Source organism: Calypte anna, chromosome 26, assembly GCF_003957555.1.
Source record: "Calypte anna isolate BGI_N300 chromosome 26, bCalAnn1_v1.p, whole genome shotgun sequence".
Classification (NCBI taxonomy): domain Eukaryota; kingdom Metazoa; phylum Chordata; class Aves; order Apodiformes; family Trochilidae; genus Calypte; species Calypte anna.
In genome coordinates, this window is record NC_044271.1 from 1,377,893 (window position 1) to 1,402,005 (window position 24,113).

General features: G+C 44.2%; 2 protein-coding genes across 5 annotated transcripts in view; one reads left to right on the plus strand and one right to left on the minus strand.

Annotated features, from left to right (window-relative positions):
* Positions 1-593: 593 nt before the first annotated feature.
* Positions 594-10,248, plus strand: PHTF1 (putative homeodomain transcription factor 1). 3 transcript variants are annotated; one of them, XM_030465378.1, is made up of 18 exons: positions 594-731; positions 797-853; positions 935-1,004; positions 1,344-1,502; positions 1,808-1,967; positions 2,702-2,827; positions 3,585-3,744; positions 4,362-4,532; positions 4,612-4,689; positions 5,155-5,364; positions 5,746-5,874; positions 6,434-6,706; positions 6,994-7,125; positions 7,267-7,353; positions 7,509-7,664; positions 8,050-8,145; positions 8,734-8,859; positions 9,257-10,248. In XM_030465378.1, the coding sequence occupies exons 1-18, from the start codon at positions 687-689 to the stop codon at positions 9,275-9,277; spliced, it is 2,256 nt and encodes a 751-aa protein (XP_030321238.1). In that variant the 5' UTR covers positions 594-686; the 3' UTR covers positions 9,278-10,248. The 3 variants fall into 3 exon arrangements, with proteins under 3 accessions (XP_030321238.1, XP_030321239.1, XP_030321240.1); XM_030465379.1 differs by having other exon boundaries at positions 611-731; positions 5,746-5,790; XM_030465380.1 differs by lacking the exon at positions 2,702-2,827 and having other exon boundaries at positions 611-731.
* A 238-nt stretch (positions 10,249-10,486) lies between these two features.
* MAGI3 (membrane associated guanylate kinase, WW and PDZ domain containing 3) overlaps positions 10,487-24,113 on the minus strand; it is a 54,387-nt gene continuing 40,760 nt past the window's right edge. Inside the window, exons 11-22 of one of the 2 annotated variants that reach the window (XM_030465377.1) lie at positions 23,120-23,151; positions 22,278-22,431; positions 22,081-22,172; positions 21,289-21,481; positions 20,451-20,636; positions 19,358-19,543; positions 17,245-17,347; positions 17,036-17,153; positions 16,427-16,570; positions 15,329-15,467; positions 14,176-14,265; positions 13,433-13,719 (exon numbers count right to left, since the gene is read on the minus strand). In XM_030465377.1, the coding sequence (XP_030321237.1) occupies positions 14,216-14,265; positions 15,329-15,467; positions 16,427-16,570; positions 17,036-17,153; positions 17,245-17,347; positions 19,358-19,543; positions 20,451-20,636; positions 21,289-21,481; positions 22,081-22,172; positions 22,278-22,431; positions 23,120-23,151 (1,397 nt within the window). In that variant the 3' untranslated portion in view covers positions 13,433-13,719; positions 14,176-14,215. Of the gene's footprint in view, positions 13,720-14,175; positions 14,266-15,328; positions 15,468-16,426; positions 16,571-17,035; positions 17,154-17,244; positions 17,348-19,357; positions 19,544-20,450; positions 20,637-21,288; positions 21,482-22,080; positions 22,173-22,277; positions 22,432-23,119; positions 23,152-24,113 lie in introns of both variants that reach the window. The other variant, XM_030465376.1, reaches the window with a different exon arrangement.

Here is a 24,113-nt window from a genome sequence, read left to right on the forward strand (position 1 = left end):
CCTCATCCTTGGCCCGGGGTATCCCTGGGTCCCAGCAGGGCCAAGGGTTTCGCTCCCATTGTCCCCTCTCCCCCGGGCTGTCCCCGGGCTGCAGTTTCTCTGTACATGTCAAAGAGATTTCTGTGTCGCTGTTCTCGTGATTCGACTTGGATTGGCAGCTACGAATTTTCTTTTTTTTTTTTTCTGTGGTTTTAATTTATCTGAGGTCTCTGCCTGCAGAGGACGTGTACAATTGCCTGAAGACTGTTTGCTTTGTGCGGCCCTGGTGTATGAGTCGCCGCTGGCCGCTGCTCGGGGGGATCTCACGGGGCGGGCGGTGGCGGAGCCCGGGCCGGGGGAGGACTCGGGGATGGGGGGGGGGGGCGGCGGCTGCCAGTAGCTGACTGTACACCAGTGTCAAACTGTTACGCTATTTCTTTGTAAAATAGTCCAACGGAATGCATAGAATTTTTTTCCTGTAAAGTATTTTTTTAATAAACAAAGTCTGATTTTGTCCTTTACGGGCCTGGCTGCTTTCTTTCGGCTCCTGATCGGGCGGGGCGGGGCTCGGCGCTCCGCTGACGCTGCCTGGCGGGGCGGGCGGCGGTCTCCAGGGTAACGGCGGCCGGGGCCTGGGCCTACGCCGGGGCCTGGGCCTGCGGCGGGACCGGGACCGGGACCGGTTTCGGGCCGCCCCGCGGCGCCCCATGGCCTCTCGCGACAGAGATGCCATTTCCTGGTACCAGAAGAAGGTGAGTGCGGCGCGGCGCGGGCGGGCGCGGGCCCGGCCCGACCCTCAGCCTCCTTCTCCTTCTAGATCGGGGCCTACGACCAGCAGATATGGGAGAAATCCATCGAGCAGACCGAGATGAAGGTAACGGCGGCGGCCGGGCCGAACTCCGTGCCGGAACCGGCTCTTCTCGCCGCTAATAGACCTTTGTTTTCGGCTCCCTAGGGCCTCAAAAACAAACCTAAGAAGAAGGCTCACATCCAGCCCGACCTGATCGACGTGGATTTGATCCGCGGTGAGTGGCCCGTGGGAGCGATCCCGTGTCCCAGGTTGCTGGGGAGAGGATCCAGCTCTCTGCCAGGGGTTCTGCGTTCTGGCAGAGCACGGGTCCGGGCCCAGGGCTCGCTGTTGGGTTCTGTGTGTGTGCTGGTACCGGTACCAAAGGAGCACTGAACGCCCGGGGGGGGGGTTCAGCTGCCAGGGGTGAGACCAGAGGGAGCTTTGTCCTGGGCCTGTTGGGCTTCTGTGACCTCTGACTTGTGGCAAAGGTTTGGTCCTGGCCAAAGAAGAAGTCATAAGTAAAGAAATCCTTGTAATTGACAATTAATGACTTTGTTTTCTCTTTAATCCCAAGGTTCAACGTTTGCCAAAGCCAAGCCTGAAATCCCCTGGACATCACTGACTCGGAAAGGGATTGTGAGAGTTGTGTTTTTTCCATTATTCAGCCAGTGGTGGATACAGGTTACTTCCCAGAGAATTTTTATGTGGCTCTTGGTGCTCTATGTTATGCAAGGTAAGGGTTGGTAGTGATCTGCACCACAATCCCTGTCCTGCAAAGAATGTGACAGCATTTTGCAGTGTGATTTAAAGCAGTGTGATCCTGCCTGAGACCTGCTTAGTGTAGATTTCAAGATGTGTGGCTCTAGTATTTGCAGAAATTATATAACAGAGTAACAAATAAACAGTTAAAAAAATATTATTATTGTTTATTAACAAGTAAACAGTTAAAAAAAACAGTTATGACAGAAAAACCCAGGCTGTGCTCTGAACTGCCACGTTTGATACGTGTTTTGTTTTGGTTTTTTTTTTCCATTTAAGTCATAGCAGTGGTGTTGTACTTCATGATGCCCGTGGTGAATGCAAGTGAGGTCCTGGGCCCCCTGTGCCTGATGCTGCTGATGGGCACCGTGCACTGCCAGATTGTGTCCACACAGATCACCAGAACCTCAGCCAGCAACGGGCTCAGCCGGCGCCGGAGGTGAGCGGGGACACGGGGACTGGTTGTGGTGGGAGAGAGTGGGGAAAGGTGTTCTCCTCTAGTCTTGTGTAAGTATGTGATTTAGCTGTAATCTGGAAATAGGTATTTTCTGTCTTCCCTGTAATCTTCTCATAATCAAGGCAGATTTACCAGGCTGTGGTGGGTCTGGTTCAGCTGTCAGTTGGCTCTTGTTTGGGGAAGCTTTGCAGCAGTTCCCTGTGTCCAGAGGAGGGCATTCCATGCAGGATGGCTTCTCTGAGGCTTTGCAGACCAGGCTGTCCTGCTTGGGCTGCAGCTGTGGGGAGCTGCAGATGTGTTGGGAGCAGGGAAAGGGTGAGAGGTTTGGATGTGAGAGGTTTGGATGTGGTGGATTCGTCACCAATGACTTGTGCATGTGGGAGATGTCACAGTCTGTCCCTTGGGTTAAACACTGATATGTGTTTGAGCACAGGATAGTTTTTGCCTCCTTTTGCCTCTTTGTTCTAGAACAAAGACTGAGATCAGATTTTGTCTGTTGCATCCTTTCCTAGTGATGTACTGGGTGTCCTGTGGGTATGTGTGTAACTTCTATTAACTCAAATAAAATTTATTTTATTTGGAAATAAGCATTCTGTCAGCATAACTTAAGAAGAAATAGCACCTAAAAAACTGCTTAAATCTGATTCAAGTCTTTTAAGAAAGACCTACATGTAGCTTGCCATGCAAATTTAATTCTCCTTTTTAAAATAAATCAGGAAGTTACGCAAAGCTGTGGGTGTTGATGGGAGCAGCTGGTCTTCTCCTGACAAAAACAGTCAAGAAGAGCAGTCTGAATCTGCATCAGTTGTTAGCAGTGTGTTCAGTGCATTTTTCCAGAGGAGGTAGGTGATCTTCTCTCTCTGTGTTGTATCTGTAATGACACTGTGAGCAGCTGGAGACAGAACCTGTGCTGTCACTGAGCCCCAGAGGCTGCCAGTCAGTTTCCTCTGAACTGAGAGCACACTGGGGACTGCAGGAGGCTGATTGCTGAGGAATTAGGGATGTCCTCATTAGGACATTGTGCTGCATCTCACAGTGGAGATAAATCTGAGCCTTAGATGAGTTGCAGTAAGTGGCAGAGCTTGTTTTTATTTGTGTGACCTTTCCTGAGTGTGTATTCTGAAATGATACTGCTGTTTTGCCTGATTTCCAGAAGCAATTGTGCCCTTTGGTTTGAATTGCTTGGCTAGTCACCCCCTTTTGCCACCTCCTTTTTCCTAAAAGTAGCTAGAGGGAAAGCAGGTTGTGTTCTCTGGGATATTTAATTGTCTCTTACTGTTTTCTCAGGTGAGTTTCTTGATGAATTTGTGACTGACAGGTCCTGTCTCATGATGAGGACTTTCTGTCTTCTGAAGTATTCCTATTTATTATTTTTTTATCAGAATAATAATAATAAAAGTCCCCTTTTGGTTTAGAGGTTCTAGGACAGTATTAGAGTTACAAAAGGACTGTCCAGTGACTGCAGAATCTGGACATGAAGAGCCTGTCAGCAGAAGACACATTCCCTTAGCAATACAGTTAATGCTGCACCTCTGTGGCAAGTGAAAGAGACCATGATTTTTTTTTCATGAAAGCATTTAATTGTATTTTCTCTCACAGAACTAGAAGAATGAAGCTGGTAGCTGAGAAAGGGACTGAGACAGAAAATGGTGTGACTGCTGTGAATGCTGGCGTGACACAAAGACATGCCAGGGCTGAACACAGGCTGCTGCACTTCAAAGAGAAAAATAAACTTTCCAATGGGGAAAAGAGCCATCAGGTACTGGCAGGAAAGATCCATTTGAAGTCACAAATTTCAGTTTATTCTGCTCATGCCCAAGAGTTTGTTGATGCTTAACTTTGTGGTTTGATCTAATACAAGATACTTCCCTTCTTTACTAGGAGTAAAGGAGTATTGCTTGCAGATAGAAAACCTAAAACCCCCTTTCTTCTTCTTGAGCAGCTGACAGTGAAGTGTCAGCACCTCCTCTGTTGCAGCAGTCATGTGTCAAACACAGACAAGCCAGAAATGCACTGTGCTTACCAAAGTGCTTGTTTAATTATAGACTTCTGATGACAAAATGCTCACTTAGGGAAGATTGATGATAGTGGTTAAAAAGAAATAAATTAGTTTTCAGTAGCATCAGTTCTCCTGGGCCTCAGGTTGTTGGTCAGGCACATCCAAAAGCTGCTGCTGCCTTTTCCCACCCCACTCAAGTTCCACCCACTCAGGGCCCCTCTCACCAGCTCTGTGGCGGGGCAAGGGTGGGGTTGATGGGTTAAAATTTGTGATGTTTCTGTTGTGCTAAGTTGGGTTCTATTTCCACACCTGCTGTGGAGATGAACTCCTGCTGGCTTTTGCAGGCTTTGTTCTTACTCTCACTGTTGCATTTCCAGACTGACTGCACCATCAGAGGGGGTGTCTCTGACGAGCTCTCCAGTGAGGAGGAAGCTGAAGCAGTGGCACAACGGGGCTTGTTACACCAGAATGTGGAAGGGGCTTCCAGTGACAACAGCTATGAAGAGAAGAGGAGGCCTCCTGTCTCTCTGAACCAGGCTGTCTCACAGGTACTTGTGTTGAGTTTATCTCATTTTCCACACATTTTTTTTGCTGTGGATAACAAACTGTTTTACCTGGGTTTGGCAGGTCAAACAAACCCTGAAAGGTGCCAGAGACTCAGATAGTGTTGTAGAATCTGAACTGGAATCCACACTCTATGGTCAGGTATGGTGATGTCATGGTTTGGCCTTTGCTGTAGCTTTTGTGTAATGAGTTTTGATTTTAAAATGGAGAAAATCTATTCTGTGATACATGTTCTCTTCATTACTTTATCTTCCCTCATGCTACTCCCTCCCACCTGAAAATAAAATATATAAAATATATATCAAATTATAAAAATATGCAAATAAAGATAAAATATAAATGAAATCCTAAAATAGATTATGTACAAGCCAGAAAACTTTTGCACTGGGATGAGTCAGTAAATTTTTAGTTTGTAAAGTTGGGAATAGAGGTGGAGAACTCCTGCTGTGTGAGTGCCCTGTGCCTGGGTGATGCTTCTGGCATCAGCTGGGTGACAGTGGTGCTCCCAGCACCCGGGGACCCTGACACAGCTGATGGCTGGGGGGGGAGAAGGTGGATGTGTGAGTCAGGAGTGGGGCTGTGCTCTGTAAATTCTGCTCTTCAAAGAACTCCAGGTCCTGCATCAGCCCAGGATCCCGGAGCTGCAGCACCACCCGGAGGGACTCGGAGAGCACTCGCCATGACTCAGAGACAGAGGACATGTTGTGGGATGATCTCCTGCACGGCCCTGAGTGTCGTTCCTCCTGCACCAGTGACAGTGAGGACACAACTGCCAGAGGTGCCAGGCGGGATGTGAAGGAAGATGTGTTTCAGCAGGTTTGTTGATGTATATCCAGTACCTGAGGAGACAAAGATCACACACACCACACACACCCCTTTTACCCCTCTTTTCCTAAGTAATATGAAAGACACATCTGAATCTGAATGCTCTTGGAATAATGCTAATAACCCAATGCTGGAGGAGCCCATTCTGCCAGCTGTGCTGATCAAAGTCTGGAATGATCTAAAACTGTCATTGATCAACTCCTTCCTCCCTGCTGGCTTTACCTGGGCCACTGCTGATCCCAAACCAAAGTATTTCACACAATGACAAATTCGGAACCCCTGTCCCAATCTAAATACTTGTTAGAAAGAAGCACTATTTAATACTGGGACAGAAAGAGATTTATGTGCCTCTTGCACTCTCTTCTTTTATAGAACCATTTGTTGTGGCTGCAAAATACGAGTCCAGCATCTGCGAAAGTGAGTGCACTGATCTGGGAAGGGAATGAGTGCAAGAAGGTGGACATGTCTGTGCTGGAGATCAGTGGGATTATCATGAGCAGGGTAAGAGGGCTGTAAGGCATTGCAGCCTCCATCATCCCTTAAAAAACAGCAAAAAAACCCCGAAATGTAGTGAAATGAGGCAACCAGGTGCCACTAATTGCCAGGGAGTGAGCTTGAGCTTGTGTCAAGCCCACCTGTGCCTAATTAGGGTGGGCCCCCACTGCGCATGAGCAGAACCAGGGGGCCAATAAACCCTAATTAGGCACAGGTGGGCTTGACACAAGCTCATGCTCACTCCCTGGCAATTAGTGGCACCTGGTTGCCTCATTTCACTACACCAAAAAATAGCTACACATGCAAATATAAAGTGCAGCATAAAAAGCAAAGTCTCCTCTACTGCAAATACAGTTGTCCCAAGTAGTCTTACATAAAAATTGCATTAACCAAAATTTAGGAGGTCCTGTTGGAAGAGTAATGAGTGATTTCTGTTGGGTTTGGACTGAAATGGCTGGGATTATTTTAGGCCTTGGAAGGGAAGGGGAACTGTGAGTGCTTCCACGTGTCTTTTCCTTGATGCATAAACCCAGGAAATGATCCTGGTTTTGTTCCTGCTTGCCAGGTGAATGCCTACCAGCAAGGAGTGGGGTATCAGATGCTGGGAAACGTCATCACCATTGCCTTGGCATTCCTCCCATTCCTCTACAGACTCTTCCGCACGGATCACCTGGAACAGCTCTGCTCCATCTCTCTAATGGAGCTTCTGCACATCTTCTGTGGGGCACCTGCCAGCACCCCTGTCATTGTTCTGTCTGCCATCAACTTCCTTGAAAGACTTTGCTTAACCTGGATGTTTTTCTTCATGATGTGTGTTGCTGAGAAAACATACAAACAGGTGAGTTTCAGTGTACTGTTGCTTTTCCTGAGCCCTGGGCAGGTGTTCTACCAAAGCCAGCTGAAGTATCAAAGCTGAGAAGATATCCAAGAAGTTTTGGTTGGAGAGTCTGGTGAGAGTCTTATTCATCAGTCACAGTCCCCTTCCTGACCTCTGTGCCACCCTATTGCCCTGCCCTCAAGTGGAAAATAACCTTTTAATAGCCACTAAGCAATTCCAAGCAATCTTTTTTTTTGTTTGTTTTAGACTAATGTATGTTTGTGTTGATATGGTTTTGGTTTTTGCAGAGGTTTTTGTTTGCCAAGCTTTTTAGTCACATCACATCTGCTCGGAAAGCAAAGAAATATGAAATTCCTCACTTCAGACTCAAGAAGGTAGAAAACATCAAGATCTGGTTATCCCTTCGTTCCTATCTGAAGGTGAGTTCTGATCCAAGGTAATTGCAGAGAGTGTAACCAGCTCTCAGGTACTTCACCTCAGTGCTGTCTGCCCTCTGGACATCACTGCCTGACTTTTTATCACCATTAAGCTGGGACCTGACTCAGGTTTTGTTTCTGCAGCGGCGAGGCCCCCAGCGATCCGTGGATGTGGTCGTGTCATCAGTCTTTTTACTGGCTCTTTCAATAGCTTTTATATGCTGTGCCCAGGTGAGATTGTGACTTTCTAAAAAATAAAAAAGAAGTAGAGGGAAAGCCCTCAGGCTGACAGTAGCTCTAGTGGTTCAGAGGAGGAGTAAGAGCAACTTCTCCCAAGAACAGGCAGGTTACTCATTACTGATGAATTATTTTCATTTTCAATACAGGTTCTTAAGGGTCACAAAACATTTCTGAATGCAGCCTACAACTGGGAGTTCCTAATCTGGGAGGCAGCACTTCTTCTCTTCTTACTACGTCTGGCATCTTTGGGCTCTGAAACCAACAAGAAATACAGCAATATTTCCATCTTGCTCACTGAACAGGTATCTCTGTTTAGCTCAGTCTCCCTTTGGCTTTGTGGCTTGTTTGGGATAGAATTGTTGCATTTCAAACCAGCTTTAAAAATACTGGCAGCAAATTCTCAAAATACAGAAACCAACACTTGTGCTGGACAGGTGATAAATCACTGTACAGCTATTAAATATTTGGAATGACTCAAATTCTAAAATTCTTCATTATTTTTGCATCTGGATTAACACGTGTTATCTATGTCAGTTGGGAAAAGCAGCAGCTAAATACCTGTTTGTGGATGCATCACCTCTTCAGGTGTGACAGTAGACTGCAAAACATGGCTGTAATTTCCCTTAGAAATCAACTGGGGACCAGTGCTGGAGTACTAACATCTGGTGTGTAATGTCTCTGTCACAGATAAACTTATACCTAAAGATGGAGAAGAAGCCAAACAAGAAAGAGCAGCTGTCTCTAGTAAACAATGTTCTGAAGTTATCTACAAAGCTGCTGAAGGTAAGCTGCTCTCCTGAAAACACACAGCTGAGTTCTGGAAGAAGGACTGCAGGGTTTTGCTCTTCCCATTTCTCTTAACCAGGTTTAAGTTCACAGAGGGAGTTTTTCTGTGCTTCTGTAGCCATGGTTTAAGATCAAGCACTACAAGCCTGGTGTGGTTTATTAGTGATGCAAGCATTTGACTAGTAGCAGCTTACTATGACTTAGGTAAGGAGAGGCTTGTATGAAAACAACAGCTCCCTGCTGCTTGAATCTCATTTTTCTTCAGCAGCTTCAATGCTGAAGATGTTTAGAAAAAAGGTAGCATAGTCTAAAAGTCATAAATTAGTCATATAGACTAATTTGTTTAAAATTCTACAGCCTGTTGTGTCAGGCTCCTGTGATGCAGCCAGGGTTGCTACAAAGGATTGAATGTGGCTGTTAGAAAACATCTTTGAGCTGGAAGGGCCAAAATAGAGTGGGAATTTCTGTACCTACATTTAAGACAAGATGCAGAGGCAGTGCATGGCTAGCAAAGGCTGCCAAGGATTAATTGCTGCTGATATGGACAAATGCTAATGGATTTTTTTCCTTTTCTTTTCACTGCAGGAACTAGATACTCCATTTAGGCTGTATGGCCTGACTATGAATCCATTAATCTACAATATAACACGTGTTGTAATTCTCTCTGCTGTCTCAGGTGTCATAAGTGATCTTCTAGGATTCAATATCAGAGTGAGTACAACCCCCATGAACAAGAAAAGCTTGTGGGGTCACTTCTGTACCACTGGCAAAGTCCTCCCACTCAAGCAGAAAGGTTGGGGGTCTGAATTAGGCTCCCTCTGCCCTGTAATTCAGAGGAAACCATGCTCAGTGAGCCACCATCTCCTGGAGCCAGTTTTGAAGGGAAGGAAGGACAGAGCTGACTTAAATTTTAGCTGTGTTCAGGTCTCCAGTGCCCATTAAAGCCATTACTCAGAATCCTGGGTTCTTTCCTCTCCTCCTGTGGCTCACACTTAAATTGCAGCTTGCTGAGCTTTAGCATTCACCACAGGATGGGTAAAAGTGACTAAGTCTTACCTGTAGATGAAAAGCAGTCAGACCCACACTCACTCTCTGTATCTCTTTGCAGTTATGGAAAATCAAACCATGAACTCACCAAACATCAGCACTTTGTTGCCTCCACCACGAATAGACCAGAGAAGATAAGAAATCTTGGGCAAAAAAAGCAGAGGTGCTCTCAAACTACAGAGATCTGTAATTACCATTTTTGAAACAGATTCTCAGTGCCCGTATCAGACGTTCTTCTGCTTTGCTGCTCTACACCACACAGAACAAACTGGTCTAATCAGTGCAGTCATCCCATGCCATGCAAACCCAACAGGACAGAATGAAGGAGCCCAATGCACTGAGACTGCAGGAACTGTGTGGAGCCACAGCACAGCCCTGCTGGAGGGACACAATGCTACCTGACCCCTCCTGGTGCAGCTGAGCAGGGTCCTTGTCAGAGAGCTCTGGAGCTACAATGAAATGATTGTTTTGCATCCCTCTTCTGAGCTCTGAATGTGCTAAGAGTATTTATTTTCTTAGAAGCTGGAGGTGTGTGAGGCGTTGCCTCTATCCTGAACCACTGCAGGGTGCAGAGACATCATCTGCACGAGGTGAATTCTGCCAGTTCAGCAATACCACAGATCACTCTGGTTGGCTTAGATTGGGTCTTCTGCAAATGAATGAAGAGCATTTAGTGGAAAGGTGAGTAACCTGAGAACAACTGCAAGGCTGGTCTGTAAATGCTGTGAAGCATTTATCAACCAGAGAACGTTTTGCTGTGTTTGTTCCCTGTGACATCTCAGGTGTGCTCAGCCCAGGCTCTGTCCTGTCCTGGGGTCACTGGGACAGCAGCTTTGCTCCAGATTCTGAGCAGCTGCTGCAGCCCCACACTGTGGCAGTGCCTTACACCGAGGGGAAGAGAGGGGGCAAAGGCTCTCTCACCCCAAAGAGAGGAATCTTTAGAGAGGGCATAGGAGAGGAACAAGATGTTTTAAGGACATCTGTTAAACTAATATTTTCCTTCACTGACTCTACTATTACCTATTTATTAGTAATTAAAAAAGCAAAAACTGAGGAACTTTCCATAGCTTCAATCTTTCACGTGCAGGGTAAGATGGTGTAAGTTTTTTTGGTAGTAAATTATTTACAGATATTTTCTGTACAAGGAAAAGTTGTAAGATGTAAAAGGAGATGACAATTCTACATATCAAAATGTACAAATAAACAGGTATTTCTACATTAACAACTGATTCTACATGACTTGATGATTTTTCTAATACCTTTGTTGAACATTTGAACAGGGACTTGGGGCTTTTTTATTCCAAAAATAAATTGCATTTGTTTACCAGAAGAGTGCTATATCTGTGAGTAAAACCTGGGCCACAAATTGAGCTGTTTAAAGTAAAGTATCACACCATTGAAAGTCAACAATCTATTTTATACAGTGCAGAACCAACAGGCCAAGAACTGGAGTTTCTTTTTAATATCTATATAAAAAATAATGAGCGATTTACAGGTCTCTCTCTAGTCAGAACCTCAGAAGTATGTATAAAGGTGCTGTACAATATATAAACATTTATACCCAGTACATCCATACATTGCTTAGCATTCCAAGGCCACATTGCTAAGTCATCTGATACAGCAAGTACAGATACAAGTTCTATAAAGGAGAAATCACACACAGGTAAGACACTAAATCAGGTCACATAACATAGAAAAAATACAGGGGGAGCTGAGGAGGGGTCAGGATGTCAGTGGTGCTAATTCATCTTTGTATTAAATGTCTGTTACTGTAGGCAGTGGTTAGGGCAAGTGCATACAACTCAAAACAGATTCTTTTGTTAAGAATACATGGTTAATATCTACACTGGCTACTTCAAAGTATTAAATATTTTCACAGTCATACTCCACAACAGGGAGTATTTGTACGTGTTATGCTACAGAGCAAATCTCAACGGATCATCCAATGTCAAGCAGCAGAGCACAGTTCAGATTTGCTTTAAAGCCTATTTAATTTTCAAAGTCTTTGTTTAAAAAGCTCTTTGAGTAGTCATCTGTACTTGTAAATAATTCAACTGATTCACTGTGCTTCATTAAGCTTTAAAAACATTAAATGTTTCCAAGCCAAAACGAGATATTAACTCATTCACTTCCATAATAGCAAAGTATTAGCTTGAATTTTATCATGAGTAAAAGAAAAGCTTGATCTTTTACACTTCTTTCTCCTGCAAACAGGACCAAGGGATGCCTTTAACCACATTTTTTGCAGTCATTAAAAAAGCCTGATATGGCAGGAAATCATCATTAAAACTATGAATAAAATAAAAGCCTTAAATTTATGCAGTCTGCTGTTCTTACAGCTGTAGGACTGATGTGTCAATAGATTCTGGTGGTAATATGCCTCTTTTTCAAAATATGTATTCTAGCCCAAACCACAGATATTGTCTCATGTGCAGCACTCAATTCAGCACTTTTAGATCACAAACTACAAGTAACATCTGGGAGATTTCCAATACACACAGGCAAGAACCTCATTTCAGGAGCTGCAGTGGCAGTTGGTTCATCTGAAAGGGCAGAGGGGAAAAATCTGATTCCTAACTGGCATTAATTAACTAAGGATGAGACTCAGCAGCCACCACCACCCCAAGGTGGGACCTACTCGTGCAGAGGACATGGGGGATGGTGCAGTGCCACCAGTGGAACCAGGGATACTGATCCCAGAATATTCTCTTTTCAGGCAGATGTTGGCAAACAGTTGTCACAAGCATCCTTATCGATCAAGAAAATAAAGCAATTTTGCTGTGCTCATAAAAAGCAAAATTACAAAACATTGATTATGGCAAGTAGAATTTTTATCTAGATGATTTTGCATTAGGTATAAAAATTTCAGAAAAAAACACCAACTGAACAGTATCAGTGGCTGACTTGCTGCCCTAGAATTGAGAGAACCAACTCACCTGTGTTCTTACTGACCCAGTAAAAATATGTGTATTTCCTTTAGTAAACATGCACCATGCTCTGGAGAAAACACCCACTTCAAACCAAACCTTGCCTTTCCTGTGACTTGAATACATACGTGAGGGGTTAGGTTGGCTGGATACAGTAGGTAACTTGGCACAGGAACAGGAGGTGAGTCATGATCCCATTGGCAATTAGGCATTAAATAATTTTGTTCAGAAACTCACAATACTATCTGAGGAAGCCGTAGCAGTGCAACATTGGGAGCAGCAGAACACCGCCTTCAAAAGGACGTGGGGACAGCAGCTTATGGAAGGGTTTCAGTTAAGCAATCCAAAAGGTCCTTCATGCAGCTTAGATAATTTAAGAACGAATCAAATACTTTCCACCCTCTAACCAGTTTCTGAAAAAAAATGACAACTTCATGAAAAGAAACAATGCTTTTAAATGACCATTAGAAACTTGATTAAAATATGTTCTAAAAAAAAAGTGTCAGTCAAACCCGTTTTTCAGCCACTCCTGCTGTTTGGGTGACTTTACACGTGCTTGGTACCCTCCACGGTCCAGGAGTTATTGGTGTTTTCTTGACTGGAGAACTACTCTCAGATTTGGAAATTCCATCATCTTTGGTTTCATCAGGCCGCTCCAGGTGTCTCTCTCTGTGTTGTCTGCTCAGCACAGCAGTGTCCTGTGTCTCTGGTCTTTGCTTCTCCAGGGAAAGCAGTGGGATATTGGAAAGACTGGACGCTTTGAATTTGCTGGAACTTGGCTCTCCAGAGTCCAATTTCTTTATTTTTTTGTCTTCAGATGTGTTTTTCCAAGAGTCACTGGATGGAACATTATTCTCATCAAATACTACAGATTGTTGCTCTGGAGACCACCCTTCCACCTTTCCAGACATCTTCTGCTTTGTCTCTTTCCTGGTGACTCCTGCTTTACCATTTCCACCTTTCAATTTCTCAACAGTCACCTTATCACCACCAGTTGCTCTGTCTGGATACTCTTGCAGCCTGCCTACCATTTCTACAATTCCTTGCTTACCAAGAAGCTTTTGAGGACTGCCAGACCTTCCTTGATTTCCACTGCAATATTCTTTTTTGTTACTGTTGTTCATCCCCATTTCTGTGATTTTACTCTCACTCTTTCTGGAACTGTCAGATTTGTGTGAGAGATTGACATAGGTTTTTCCAGAATCCCCTTTTCTGGGGCTGTGGAATCCTGTGGCAGGGTGTCCCTCTGCAGCCCCTAACTTTTCTGGACTTGCAGATCTGTCTCTTCTGGTTCCTACTTCCCAACTCCCTTTTGTGATTTCAAGCCTGGGACTGGAGGGACATTCCCATCTTGCCTTTGTTTTCTGGGGAGAAGACTGAGGCTTCATCTCAAACTGGTTTTCAGTTAAAGTGCTTATCTTTTCAGGCACAGTGTTCATTGCTTGTTCCAGTTTCTCAGACAGCTGAACTCTCATTAAAGCTTCTCCTGGTAAATGACACACTTCAGATGGGGAAGCAGGATGTGAAGATGAAGATAATGGTGACTGTTCTTCATATATTACATTTGATGAAGATGGATTGTAATTATCCCAATCACCTGTAAGTGAACAGCAAGAGAGTTTATTAAACAACTGCAAAAAAGAAAAAAAAAATCAGTTATTTAGAAGTGTGCATACTACTGAGGTTCCAGGACATTATATGAAAACTTCAGTCTAAAAAGATCATGTAGTGACATAATCTCAAACTCTTATTTAGTCAGTTTTGTACGTTGCATTGTTTTACAACAACCATAAGGATGTTATTTTGGAAAAAACCTTTTTTTTTAGAACACTGGCATGACCTCTGTGGGGCTGACATGGTTTTGTATCAGCACAACTACACAGCAAAATTGCAAAACAGGAAGTCCCTGACCTACATTGTTTAATATAAAAAAGCCCAAATGAACTAAGACTGTTACACTAAAAGAAAACTGAAAACTGTGGAAAGCTGAGGATATTTGTAGCTTTGCACTTTAATAACAGGAAGAGATGAAACACAAGACATGCAGATTTACCAAGTCTTTAAGGAAAAACCAAGAAAAGCACTGAAAGCCCTTAATGTTGCTCAGGTTTCACGAAGGGACACAGACTGGAAGGAGCCAAACCTGAAGAAGGAAGAGAAAAAGCCCAGGACTACATACCAAAATCACAGGGTACAGCAAGCAAGATTTCAATCAGAAATGTATGATTAACAGCAAGGTAAGAGGCAACAAAATCCTTCCCCCCTCTCCATCATCACTGATCTAACTTGCTTCACCTAATCTCAGGCCTCACTTTGGGCAAAGAGCTGGACCTGATGGTCTCTGGAGGTGTTTTCATGCTTTTCTGTGATTCTCTTTCTACCTCAGACTCCAAAGATTTCTGTGATTCCAGATAACTACTGAGGAGCCCTTGTGGTGCAGGAGAAACACCATTTATCACTGCTGAAATCATATCAAGCTTCTATAGGTGTTTGTCAGGAGAGCTGGAGGTGCCCACCCACTGCCTCCCCCTTTCTTACAGCTTGAAAATACTGACTTTAAAGGCAGCTTCAGCAGAAGCTCATCAGCACACAAGAAGACTGTATTTAACTTTCATTACCCCTAATGGTAATTCAGGGTAATTCATTGCGAGAGGCAAAGGCAGACAGGAGTGCAGCAGGATGGCAGGAGCAGACCTGGCAGCTCGCAGATGGGCTGTCTCCCTGCCATGTGCTAATTTCCTGGCTGAGCTGTGCTCTGCAGTTTTGAACAGTAAAATGTGAATGGCCACCTTCCAGCTCTCTGGAGGAATGAAATGCAGAAAGTTTGGAGCAGGTTTTGAGTGGATGCTGGCTGGTTCCTGTAAACGACTGAACACAACCTAAAATTTTCCAGGGACAAACTCATGGTTGGTGATTATTGTTGAGAAGCTCAGAAGTCAGAAAAAGTGACTCTACAATTTAAGTTTAGCATCAGAATCTTGGTGGGAGAATCAAGGGTTAAAAGACTAAAATGAGCACTCAGAGAGAAAGTGTTGTTTCCTTTAAAATGCTGCCACAACCACAAGTCTTTGATTTGTAGTTCTGCAGCCTTTCCTAAGCAAGACTCAAAATCACCACTTCTGTGCTCTGTAGCTGAACTCAGAGCTCCTGCAAGCATTCTTCTGTCTTTCCTTCTTCTTTTGCCTGCAGCACTTGGGATGACTTACTGTGATCTGGGATCAAGCCAGTCCCTGGTCTCAGCAGCAGCAAAACTTTATTCCCTCCAGCCTGAATCAGCTCAATGGCTCGTGTGTGAGTGATTCCTTGGGTGGGCTCTCCATTAATTTCAACAATCTGGTCACCAACCTGATGAAAAAAAAGAGTAACTAAGTCAGCCTCTGTGAATCTCTGACACTGTAAACTCATTTTTAATTTAGAAAGAAAAAAGTACAGGCTTCTATTTTTCCTCTCATGCTAAACCCCACTAAGCAGCAGCAGAACATTTCCAGGTGTCACACTGACCAGGAGAGCTGCTCAGCAGCTTCCCTGTGCCTGCTGCAGAGCTCAGTGCTGCCGTGGCACAATGACCTTCATGTGAGGAAAGGATGTTTTTAATTGCAGGCAGGAGAGCCCAGAGCTCTGCAGGTATCACGTGTAAGGGCTCTGAGGCCAATTGGAGGTATTGGGCAGGTAATTACAGTTCACCTGAACTCTGCAGGCTGCTGGAAAGGGGTTGGAATAATCTCCCACTAAAAGGGTGATGAAACCTATTTCGCAATACATGGATCAACCAAGGGATGTCACTAGTGCATAAAATTAGCAGTTTTAAAGAGCCGGCCTGGGCTTTGTTAAATAAACTGTCTGTCAAAGGAGGTCACTGGCTGGTTACCCACCGGGCAGGACACGCCTCCCATCAGGCCCAGTTGCAATTAACCGAGTGAGAAATTCCCCTTCTGTGTTTCAAAATGACACAATTTTCCAGCTGAGAAGGAGAAACTGCGTGACATGAAAACTGTGAACAGCCCCACGGGAGGTGAGCACAGCCCCTCTGTGCCCCGAGCTGCTGGGGACAGCCAGCACCATGCTGGTGTCCTTGCTCTGAGCAGCAGGTCCAGTCCCACCAGCCTTTGCTACTGCACCTATTCTGCTTTTAGGACCATATTTGAAAGTGAATTCCTTCCAGAAACATACAAATTAATATAATTGTCTCCGAAACAATTTATGCTCCTACTATCTTCACTGCACAGAACAGCAACAGCAAAATGAAAACACAAACATTAATGTATCAAAGGACAGCTTGGACTTCTTTGAGAGGAGAAACTCACATGTACTCTGCCATCTTTGACAGCTGGCCCATCCTCTGCAAGTCGAAGGATGAACAAGCCCATGTTGTACTCCTTTCCTCCTCGAAGGCTGAATCCAAACCCTCGAGGGCCCCTTTCCAATTCTACTGGGAAACAGCCAGGATTCTGTGCAGGAAGTCAGAGAAAAAAAGATGAGGACCTGTAGGCAGATTTAAACATTTGTTTTTCTGGAAAAAAGCTTCATGTACTTCTATATTTTGAGAAATACAACCCCTGATTTAAACTGAATTCATCACAACTCACATATGGCCATGTGGAACAGCCTAAACACAGAGTGTGTTCTTCCCTTTACGTTTCAGACACGCATGAAATTTTTTTTCAAGAAACTTTGCCAAGGTGTCTGCAGTAGCCTCGTTACAAGGATTTTCTTCTTCTTTAGTAATTATAGTGAGTATTCAAGTATACCAAGGAGATTAAAACATTCAGAACATTAGTAAAACCATGCATTTGTACACAACTTTTCTACCCACATCAGACAGGGAAATGTTTCATTGTCCTGCTGTTGAATGGCAATGCTATGTAGTGCCTTGATACGAGTGTTTTGTGTGTCTCCCACCCTCTGGATGGTACCTGGGGGTGACGTCCACCAAGGGCTGCAGCCTCGGGTTGTGTCGGGTGCTTGTGCTCAGGCCAGGAGAGTCTGTAACTGCTTGAGACATCTTTCCCTGCTTCACCTTCTGTAGCTCCCCTGCACAGAGATGGAAGGACAGGGATGTCAGCTTTGCCTTACCAATCCTTCTGCCCTCAGCCCCTGTTTTCCAAAGCCCAGAGCACTGTACCTGTCTGTGCTGGGGGAGTTGGTCTGTGCTGGTCCCAGTGGCCGGTGCTGTGGGGCTGGGCTCTGCCTGGCAGAGTTTGTTCCTGAGGGAGGACCACGGTGTTCTAACAAACCAAAGCAGAACTGACAGTCAGTGACTGCATTTGCCAGTTAAGAATAACAAGTAAAAAACCCAAAGTGCTCAAGCATCTTAAGGAAAACTTAATGCATATTGTTACAGATACAAGAGACCTCCCGAGCCCTTCACAGGACTGCTTGCTGCTGTTACCAGGATGTGCCTTAAATAGGTTTTTCTCTAGAGACAAAATGTCAACTTTTACTCCTGGTTTATACTCAGAATTTTAATTTAGAAGCACAGGCAAGAAAAATGCCATCTGTTTGTTCAAATTCTCCAGTCCTCTTTTCAGCCTGCTCTCTTGTGTTTCCAGCTAATACATGACAAAAGCTGACAGACTCCTGCTTTTGTGAAAAACGTTAAAGAACATCTTCTGGTGCATGAAGTGGAATTCATTTATTCATCTGAAAAGCAAAGATCACACATTGGTGAACGCCAGGAGGCAGAGGGAAGAGGTACAAGGCAGTGTTTTCCTTCTTAGTCTCAGAGGACGCACTGGGGAACAGCAAGCTCTGTAGGGTTTATGCTTTGTGATGCTGAACAGCTCCTGGCCATGCTGGTGTTCTTCTCTCTGGAGCTGCCTCTTCCCTGGTGTCAACCACTGCCTTGTGAGCCATCTCTGCAGCTCAGCTCTGCCCCTTCAACACAGTGGGGAAAACATCTGAAGACCTGGATAATTCACATCCACTCTGGCTTCCTACAAAGGCTTATGCTGTGAGATAAACTGCATTTACCCAGCTAAATCAAGGAGAATTATCAAGTGGTGATATATTTCCATTTCAGTGGAAAATGTTCTGCTTCTCTCTCCTTCATAGTCACAAAATTCTCTGCATCTGAAACACACCAACTTCAGCTCTTCTAAGCCACACTTTTTCCTTCCTGACTGGCCTCTTCAGTCTAGTTTCATCACCTGCTAATGACTTTTTGTTTTCTTTTTTCTCTTTTCTTTTTTCCTTCTCTTTTTTCCTTTTCTTTTTTCCTTTTCTTTTTTTTTTCTCCTCTCTTTGTTGATTCTCCTCAGATTCTTATTTTATCTCTAAATTTTGGCTCAAAATCTGTAATTGAAAAATTGAGGAAGTGGGAAAAGTACTCACACAGAGTCCAGGTAAGATCATGTATAAATAAGGGACAAAAATGTTATCTTCCAAAAGCTTATTGTAAAAATAAAGCTGATGAAGAGTCTCAGAGAAACAGATTTAATGCCACCAATTTAGACTGCAGATGCATTATAAACATTTCCCTGGGCAACTGCTTTGAGGTGTGTCCCTTCAAACTGGAATAAAATAGATTTGATAAAAATGGAAATACTTCTAGAAAAATATCAATTTATAGAAGACTCTAAGTCTTTGAAAAATCTGTATTACAGGCTGAGATAGGACATCAAATATTTGCAATGAATGTGAAATTAGAGAATCATCTGTTGACCTTACTCAACTCTAAGCATTTATTATTTAAAGGTGATAAAGCCAAATTTCTGGTAAAATCATGCTAGCAAGTTTAATTAAACTCACTAGCAGCAATCCAGAAAAATGCAGTGGTAAGCAGGGGTGGAAAAAACTTTTCACATGATGGAAGGTTATGTATTAATAAAGAACTGTTTGTGTAGACACAACACCATGCTGACCACAGTGCTGCACAGGAGCTTTCACTGAAAGCACGGACTCAGAAGGTGGGACTCTGCAGCCACAGATATTTCCATTTCAGTGATAATGGAAATATTTCTCTCTGTTCAGATGACACGGCAGCTGCACGTGAAGAATTTGCCTGGGAGGCTCTGCAGGAAACCCCCGAGCAAGGTTTTCATGGTGGGGTGTGACCGTTTTTCAGCAGGTGGTTTTGGCAGACAGCACTACAGGAAGTTTCTGCTGTACCCCAGGGGTGCAGCACTGGGCAATTTGAACATGGCAGGAAGGAAAAGAAAAAAAACCAAACAACAAAACCCAGGCTTTGTCAGTGTGGTTGGACCCACCCAGGTTCTGGGGCCGTGCTCTGCCCTCACCTTCCTCAGCCACAACAGTCAGAGTCACCACGTTGCCCGCGTCCTTGATGAGCTGCACGATGCTGTCATGGGAGAGCTCGATGATGGACTGGCCGTTCACTGCTGAGATGCGATCACCCACCTTCAGCCTCCCACACTGGTCAGCTGGGCTGCCCTCTATAACTCGCCCAATCTTGTGAGGAATCACTAGGAAATAGAGAACAAGCACAGCACCAGGATGACCCCGATGTCAGGTGTGCATCACGCAGAGACAATCGCCACCGTCACCCCAGGGAACACCCCTGCTCTAAAGGGCAGGACTGCCAGGACAAGAAAAACCTGCAATAATGCAGAATGCTTCACCCCATAAAGTGAACAGAAATGCCAAGCCCTGACAGCATGGCCTGGCCACACACAAGGTGTTGTGCCTAAAGGAAAATATGGGGAGAAAATGGGTCACATCTTCAAAGGGATGAGCAAGACCACGTGTCCCAGGAGTGTTCTGCAGCAATCTGTTATCCACTCAAAATGTACACACAGACCTTGGAGCACTGTGTGGACTCAGAGACAGTTATGGACATCCACTTCAACACAGCAATTAGAAATCAGGATGCAGAGGTTAACTCTTCTTCCTTGAAGCCAAGAATTAAGCCTTAAATACACTTCAAAAGGAAATCAAAGTTCTCCTGACAGACTCAGTAACCTGTGAGCACCTTGGCAGATCCAGCCAGCATGGCAGGGTGGGCTCCATCAGCTCTACAAAGAGCCTATAAATAAACACCATGTGAAAATCCACATCACCACCATGGCCTGACAGCTCTCCAGACTGCCCACAACCAGTGCTTGCCCCCTGAAGGGGCTGGTGGCCTCTGATGGGCTTCCTCCCACTCCCCACTCACATCACCGTTGGGTGAAAGAGCATCAGCATGAAGCAAGACAGACCAAGCTGTCCTGGGGTGGGCTGTGAAATATTGTGAGTGAAAGATGATTGCATCTGGGCAGTGTGCTGAGTAAGTAACACCAACACGTGGAGCAATTCCTGAGGATCCCCCAGGATCCTCCAGCAGCAGCTCTGCTGCAAGCACCACGCAGCAAGGAGAACACAAGCACTTACCACCAGGAGGAGGTTTGTTCTTAGAGGTGAGGATGACAAAGCCAAATCCTTCATTCTCCTTCCTCTGCAGACGGACATCATAGACCTCTGGGGGCAGCTGGTTTGCAAACTCGACCCGATTCAGACGGGGAGAGCCATTTTGTGACAACACAGGCTGAGACTCCTCCTCCTCCCCTTGCTTTTCCCCTTGCAGGTGACAGACAAACAACAAATAGGGAAAAAAACAATATTGCTGTTTTACCAAGTGACTACAGCAAAACTGTACACATCAGTATCAGTGCCAGCATGAGGAAACAGTGTCTGCCTGGGAAAGTAAGGGTGAGTTCAGTAACAGTACATTGTGGATCAAACAGAGATCAGATGGATGATAAAGCACTGAAAGGCTCAGAGTCCTGCATGGATATGCAGCCATGCAAGGAGAGCTGGGGGCACACTGCCTGCACACTGCTGAACAGACTGGGCACAGCCTCTGTCACAGCCATCTGATGCCTTTTTACAGTAAAAAAAAAAAAAAACAACCCAAAAACCAAACATGGCTTTTCTGTATGCTACAAGATCTATGGCAGAGATCCAGCTACAAACTACAAGTATTGCTATCTTAAGTGAGGACCAACTGTTTACTTGGAACAACAGAAACACTTTTTAAAAAGGCATCTTGAGGACTGAAGCCAACCTTTCTTTTAGGAAACCTAAACTATTTTGGTCCTGAACCAGTCTGTCTATCGAAGCACATCTTAAAAGAAACTGAGAACTGATTTTGAAGGTGCTTTTTCCTTTTACTTTTGAATAATGCAATGGAAAAGTTGATCTGATTGTAAAAGGACAGACAGACACATACCACCAAAGAAGATTTTCCTACGGACTGTGAGCAGCACCTGACCATTCCGTGCAGCACTGGTCATCAAATCCAAGACTTGTTTGTGTGACTTCCCCTTGACAGGAACCCCATCAATACACATCAGCTCGTCTGCAGCTCGAAGCCGCCCGTCTTTCTCTGCTGCTCCCAAGGGGATGATGGCTCCAATGTAAATCTGTCAGCAGAGCAGAGTCAGGGGATTTGAACAGCAGAACATGAGCTCATCAGAACGTGTAATGGCTGGAATCCAGGTGAATCCAGGCAGATGAAGGCTTTTGGGATTATCTGACCATCCTATGCTAGCAGAAGCACAGCCAGCAATAGTACTTTGCACAAGCCCAGTGGGTACAATTTGGGGCTCAAAGTATTCAGTAAGTACACAAAGTTTAGGGGGATTTTTAATTCCTACTTCCATGAATTCCATAAGCATCACTATCTCCCGAGCATATTTGTTTGTTGGTGAAAAAGCCCAACTTTTGACACAAGTTTACACTGTGTGCTTATTACATATCTATGATATCCCAGACACTATGGAGACAAAAGCCTCTGTTATTTCTTCCACTTCTGATGCAGACAAGAATCAGCCACAAAGAGAAAATTAAATAGATGCAATCTGAATCAATTCTTAACCTTTGAAATGCAGTTACTGAAATGATCAATTTTGCCATCACTGAACTGTTTGGAATGAGAGGGAAATGGGATGATAGAGCAGGAATGATTCTAACAGCAATACTGTAGGATAATACACGGGCAACAGTGAACTGTTCCACTTACAGGCTGATCTGGTCCATCCCCTCCAAGCACCCGGAAACCAAAGCCTGACTCTTGTTTTCGTAGGAAAACATCCAAATCTCTTGTGTTTGGAGCTAAGACAAAGCAATATTTCAAAACATGTAAGGAGCTATCTTTGATTACTGAAAAATTGTGCTTTTGCACCACAAAATGAACTATTTCCAAGTTGAAATACTCACGTTTGTCCTCATACATAGTCTTAGACTTCAGGTAGACTTCTGAAGGGTCCAGTTTAGGAGAGCCTGGTCGTACAGCAGTGGGTGGAAATGGCATTGGCTGTGGCATGGCATCACCAACAGCTTCCAAACCACTCCAGCTGTCCTGCTTGTCCTTCTGAAACAGACCCCACATTAAATCAAAAGCACAGGGCACCAAGCACCCTTGTCATTTCCCATCCTAATTTCCCATTGATTCTGCAGTGAAGTAACTCTAAATACTTATGCTGGGTAAAATCCAACCAGGAAACTGGAGCGTGGCAGTCTGCATGTGTCTGTGCATGTTAAGCAGAAGCACAAGCAGAATAGACTTAGCTATACCCTTTTATAAAGAATGAAAAGAAAAAAACCTCAAGCAATTTAGCAGTTTGACACACAAGTACAAACACAAGAATTTGCCCTTTTTAACTGAATTATTTTGCCATGCTGCTTAATGCCACTGAACATCAAGTGCTCCATGAGAAGTTGCTGCTGTACATGTGCTAGAATGCAGGTCCCAAGTCAACAGTATTTTTAGTGTGGCTGCAGAGTGCACAGACACAGAGGCACACTGACAAGGTTTGCCTCCTCTAACTGCAGAGATTTATACCCTGATTATTTAGGGTGGGCAGCTGTATAACTGGAAGAAACTGAGTCTGCAAATCATGATGAGTGCAGCCTGTTTCAAGCACACTGGACTTGAGAGTTCACATTCTCCCACTGCTGGGATAAAGCTTTGATACTCCAGTGGCAAGCCAAAGTTAGAAGAAGCAGCTACAACTGTATTCTGCATCAGAAACAAATCTAAATACATCACTAATACTCACCCCTTTGGCAGTTTTAGTAGGGGAGGGAGGACCTGAAGAAAATACAATGTAGAAAGCAACTGGTCACCAAAAGTTAGAACAGCATAAAAGCAATATAACCAGCTTCTCCAGAGCTGAAAATAGTAACTGCTCATTCACTCTTTGTTAATGGCAATGTGAATATTCAGTTGACAAAAAAAAAAAGAATCACTTCAGAGAAGTCTCAAATTAGAACTGCCACTTGCACAACAATGAATAACACCTATTTCTCTTTTTGCAAACACTGGCCAAACAAACCACATGTCAGCTCATTGGACATGGAGAGTCTGTGAATTTGTCCAAGGGAATTTCACTTGCTAACAAATAAACCTAATTATTTCTTCAGTTGATTAAGGAATAGTAGCATTTATATAATAAAAGACTTGGAGATTTTTGCAAATGTTGATGACTGTTTGAAGTGACACTCTCAGAGTTACAAAAAAAGCTTAAAGGGACACTAGGCAGCCATGTGTCACTCCATAATTCATTAAGCTCCTTCTGGCAAGCACACACTATCCACTAGTCAGCTTTTGGGAAGAAGACACATTTGGTCTGTGAGTGACAGTCAATGTAAAGGTATAAATACAGATGTGAAAATGAGAATTTTTCTTGTCTCTCCAGTGCTCAGCTCCATCTCACTGCTGGTGCTTCTTCCTGTCTTGTGTAATCACCTCTCCATTACAGCTACTGTCACTGGAATACACATGGGGAGACTGAGAACACTCCATACATCATTCCCTCATACCCTTTGTGTTATAATAGAAACTGTGGTTTTGCTTTAGCACTTCCAGGACACTTGGAAGAGACAGTGCATAAACATATCATAACACATTTTTGAAAAAAAGACAAACCCTAGCAACATTCCCTTACCCCAGACACTCAGGGGTATAAATTAAACTTAGAACATAATGGCTCAGAGACATAATAAGCTGCTATTTAACTGTGAAGAGCAGACACAATTTAGATACCACACTAA